Source organism: Nansenia antarctica, assembly GCF_963989245.1.
Source record: "Nansenia antarctica genome assembly, chromosome: 5".
Classification (NCBI taxonomy): Eukaryota; Metazoa; Chordata; class Actinopteri; order Argentiniformes; family Microstomatidae; genus Nansenia; species Nansenia antarctica.
In genome coordinates this window covers 71,636,005-71,641,004 of record NC_137690.1, presented here as the reverse complement: position 1 = coordinate 71,641,004, position 5,000 = coordinate 71,636,005, and the positions used below count along the sequence as shown (strand labels likewise).

The following is a 5,000-nucleotide window of genomic DNA, read 5'->3' as shown; positions in this document are numbered from 1 at the left end:
GAGAGGGAGGAGAGAAGGAGGAGAGAGGGAGGAGAGGAGAGAGGAAGAAGAGGAGAGAGGGGATAGAGAGGGAGGAGAGAGACAGATGGAGGAGAGAAAGAGGAGAGGAGAGAAGGAGGAGAGAAGGAGGAGAGAGGGAGGAGAGGAGAGAGGAAGAAGAGGAGAGTGGGGATAGAGAGGGAGGAGAGAGACAGATGGAGGAGAGAAAGAGGAGAGGAGAGAGGGAGGAGAGAAGGAGGAGAGAGGGAGGAGAGGAGAGAGGAAGAAGAGGAGAGAGGGGAAAGAGAGGGAGGAGAGGAGAGAGGGAGGAGAGAAGGAGGAGAGGAGAGAGACAGAGGGAGGAGAGGAGAGAAGGAGGAGAGAAGAGAGGGAGGAGAGAGACAGAGGGAGGAGAGGAGAGAGGAAGAAGAGGAGAGAGGGAGGAGAGAGACAGAGGGAGGAGAGGAGAGAGGGAGGAGAGAAGGAGGAGAGGAGAGAAGGAGGAGAGAGACAGAGGGAGGAGAGGAGAGAGGGAGGAGAGAAGGAGGAGAGAGGGAGAAGAGGAGAGAGGAGAGGGAGGAGAGGAGGGAAGAGAGGGAGGAGTGGAGAGAGGGAGGAGAGGAGAGAGACAGAGGGAGGAGAGGAGAGAGGGAGGAAAGGAGAGAGGAAGAAGAGGAGAGAGGGGATAGAGAGGGAGGAGAGGAGAGAAGGAGGAGAGGAGAGAGGGAGGAGAAAGGGAGGAGAGAAGGAGAAGAGGGAGGAGAGGAGGGAAGAGAGAGGGAGAAGAGGAGAGGAGGGAAGAGAGGGAGGAGTGGAGAGAGACAGAGGGAGGAGAGGAGAGAGACAGAGGGAGGAGAGGAGAGAGGGAGGGAGGAGAGAGACAGAGGGAGGAGAGGAGAGAGGGAGAGAGGAGAGGGAGGAGAGGAGTGGAGAGAGGGAGGAGTGGAGAGAGTGAGGAGAGAGACACAGACAACAGTGAGACATTTCAAGAGTTGCTTTTTATACATTGCAGGCTACTTATGTTTGATAAGTCTCATGAGAGTTATAAAAAGAAAACAGGATTTTCCTTTAGGAACATTGATGGAAAACCCCCCAGCAGAACCCACTGTTAGAGTGATTACACAAAAACGCACGGTTGGCTACCAGCTCTACCCCACGGAAACCACCTGACACCCTCTAGCCCCTCCCCCGAGGCCCTGGCTCCTCCTCTATATCTATCTATCGATCTCTCCCTCTCTCTTTATCTATCTATCGCCCTCTCTCTATATCTATCCATCTATCTATCTATCGATTTCTCCCTCTCTCTTTATCTATCTATCTATCGCCCTCTCTATATATCTATCCATCTATCTATCTATCTATCTACTTATCTGTCTATCTATCTATCTATCTATCTATCTATCTACTTATCTGTCTATCTATCTATCTATCTATATCAATCAATCAATCTATCTATCTATCTATCAATCTATCTATTCATCCATCCAACACACCAACCCATCTTTAACATTTTCCACTACCATAATCAGACACTTTTTTTTTCAACAACCCAGCAAATATCAATCGTCCAAACCATCTTTAAACGCTTCCTACTACCCAAATAAGACTTTGACAAAGACCACAAAGGTTCTTCCAGAACGTCTAGAATGTTCTAGATGGAAGGAAACACTGTACAGCTTCAAAACCTGGTTTAACATCCCTGTGATCTGGTGGACCTGCCACACAAACCAGCTCCCAAGCTTGGCTAATCCTCAAGAGTTTCATGTGTTCCCTCTGAACACACAAGCAGTCAACCACTCAGTCAGTCAGTCAGTTGGTCAACCAGTCAGTCAGTCAGTCAACCAGTCAGTCAGTCAGTCAGTCAGTCGGTTAACCAGTCAGTCAGTTGGTCAACCAGTCAGTCAGTCAGTCAACCAGTCAGTCAGTCAGTCGGTTAACCTGTCAGTCGGTTAACCAGTCAGTCAGTCAGTCAGTCAACCAGTCAGTCAGTCAGTCAGTCAGTCAACCAGTCAGTCAGTCAGTCAACCAGTCAGTCAGTCAGTCAACCAGTCAGTCAGTCATTCAACCAGTCAGCCAGAACAATCAACCTTAAAATGACAACATCATGTACCAAAGCCACTCAACCACACAGCATCATTCTCTCATAACGAGTCTAGTTCTCCTTACCTGATTAAAAAAAAAACACTCTCAGAGAAACATCCTCTGAAAGTCCTTCCTGCTGTGAAGCATCAACCCAGGAACAGCCTCCCTACAGCCTGGTTACAGAGAGGTGTGTGTGCTCCTTAACCCAGGAACAGCCTCCCGTCTGGCTGTAGAGACCCAGGAACAACCTCCTCCCACCTGGGCTGTAGAGACCCAGGAACAGCCTCCAATGAAGAATCTGTTCTTAATTGTCTTACCTGGTTAAATATAGGTTAAATAAATATAAACCTCTGGCCTGGCTGTAGAGAGGACTGGAGAGGACTGGAGGAACAGCCTCCCTACAGCCTGGGTACAGAGAGGTGTGTGTGTGTGCTCCTCAACCCAGGAATAGCCTCACCACAGAGAGGTGTGTGTTTGTGTGTGTGTGCTACGACTGGGGTGGTGCTGAGCCCTCCTCCTCCTCCTCCGCCTGCAGGTCTCCCAGGTGGTTTCTGGGGTCCCCAGGGGTCGGCCCGGCTCACCTGTAAACAGGCTAACAAGGAGCCTCGCCACACAGGTGTGAGGAGATCTGATTGGCTGCGTACGGGGAGGGCGGGGCCAGTCGGGACGAGGACGCAGCACAAAAACGTCCCGAGGGACCAATTAAAAACAGGGCCTGAAGGTTCACCTGGGAGCCTGGGAGCAGCCAGCCACGCTAATAATACACACATAATACACACTCACACACTCACACACACTCACACACTCACACACACACACACACACACACACACACACACACCACAGGTGTCTCTCTCTCTCTCACAGACACACACACACACACACACACACACACACACACACATACACACACACACCACAGGTCTCTCTCTCTTCCACAGACACACACACACACACACACACACCACAGGTGTCTCTCTCTCTCACAGACACACACACACACACACACACACACACACGCACACACACACACACACACACACACACACACACACACCACAGGTGTCTCTCTCTTCCACAGACACACACACACACACACCACAGGTGTCTCTCTCTCTCTCACAGACACACACACACGCACACACACCACAGGTGTCTCTCTCACACACACACACTCGCACGCACACACACACACACACCACAGGTGTCTCTCTCTCTCTCACAGACACACACACACGCACACACACCACAGGTGTCTCTCTCACACACACACACACACTCGCACGCACACACACACACACACACACACACACTCACACAACACACACTGCAAGGAAAATGTTCAGTGTAGTCTCCAGCAGGAGAGGCTAGTGGAGGTAGGGATCGGAGGATGTATGACATGGAATGAGTAATGTTCAAAATCAAATCTCTGAACCCTACCTAACCCACCAATGATCGTAGGGTTTTGTTCTACATTTCTAAATTTACATTTATTCCAAAGCGACTTACAATCGATACATTTGACTAAGCAAGTGAGTCATCAATCCACCAGTCATAGCAGGAAGAGTAATCTAGCACATGCCAGGGGCCATTGGCAGTCGTTGTGATAGAAGGAATCATTTTCTTTTTTTTCAACAGGGGGCGGTAGCCTCCTCTTCTCACAGCCGGCCCACTGGTGCTGCGTCCTGACCACTGATTGGCTGATTATTATCTGACCACTGATTGGCTGATTATTATCAGGAAGGGGTCTTGGTTATCCAATAACATCACATGATTACACTACTGTACTGTTTAGAACAGCTATTAGGGGTCATTTGACCCCTGTGAGTAAAGAAAAACGTTATATATTTGCACTCGATCACATTTCAGGACCTGAACCCAGTATCCTTACATTTTCAAAATGACATCAGGATAAGCTAGTATAAAGCTATTTTGACGTTTTTCTGTGTAGGAGGGCAGGCTAATTTACAAGAGGCGCCAACTAGTGGTCGTTGTGTGTAAATAGCAGCTTGAGCATTGTGAAGAGGCGAGGCGGCTCTTTTAGTAGGTAAAAAGGCACGGCTGTTCTAGTGTTAATGAATCATGAATGATTTTTATTTACGGTTAGGGTTTTATTTATTGCTAGATGTAGTGTTTAGGAATGAGACTCTTCACACATGTTTGTGAAAAGTGTCTTTTTATGTTTTATTGCACAACAACGTTTGAATGTTTGCAACTTAAACATGCAAGACAAGTAACAATCATAAAAAGTAAAGTTGGAAAGACTCTAATGTATTTACTTAAATCCAATAAAGGCTGTTATAAGATACCAAGAAGTTCATCTCAAACGACTTCAGTTGGAATGCCTCTCGTCCAATCAAAAGACTTGGTCCCTTTATGACATCCTCCAGTGCTCTCAGAGAGAATTTACGAACTCAAGAGTTCTGAGAGCGTCGGAGCGCACACTGGGTTCAACGTCATAAAGGGACCGAGTAATTTGATTGGACGAGAGGCGTTCCATGAGTGTTGATCAGATTTCCAGAGCCAATTTTTACGAACGCGGCCCTTCCTATGTGTTTCACTGAGAGTCCATCAGCTGTACTGACTCCTCCACCACCTCCAGATGAAGTGGTGTGACCGTCTGGGTCAGGACCGCTGTGGTGCCAGGCTGGTACCGGTACTGTCCCCCCCTAGGAGGGAGAACAGGGAGGGAGGGAGGGAGGGAGGGAGGGGGGGGGGACAGGGAGGGAGAGAGGGAGGAGGGAGAACAGGGAGGAGGGGAATAACAGTGAGGTGAGTCACGTGACACCTTTGTGGTGGTAGTGTCACATCCTAAAGAAGTCATGAGAGAACTGAGGTCAACAGCGTTCAATGCCTAACCTAAAAGTACCTAAAGAACCTTCTAGAGTTCCTGTGACATAATGGTGGAGGGAGGGGGTGTTATGGCTTGGGCATGTATG

The 5,000-nt window shown here is 48.8% G+C and overlaps 1 protein-coding gene across 1 annotated transcript in view; it reads right to left on the bottom strand.

Annotated features, from left to right (window-relative positions):
- Window positions 1–4,618: 4,618 nt before the first annotated feature.
- Window positions 4,619–5,000, bottom strand: part of psmb10 (proteasome 20S subunit beta 10) — a gene marked incomplete at both ends in the record, with an annotated part of 8,449 nt that continues 8,067 nt past the window's right edge. Inside the window, one exon of the mRNA XM_080530911.1 lies at window positions 4,619–4,730. Coding sequence (XP_080387037.1) covers window positions 4,619–4,730 — 112 coding nt within the window. The remainder of the gene's footprint in view (window positions 4,731–5,000) is intronic.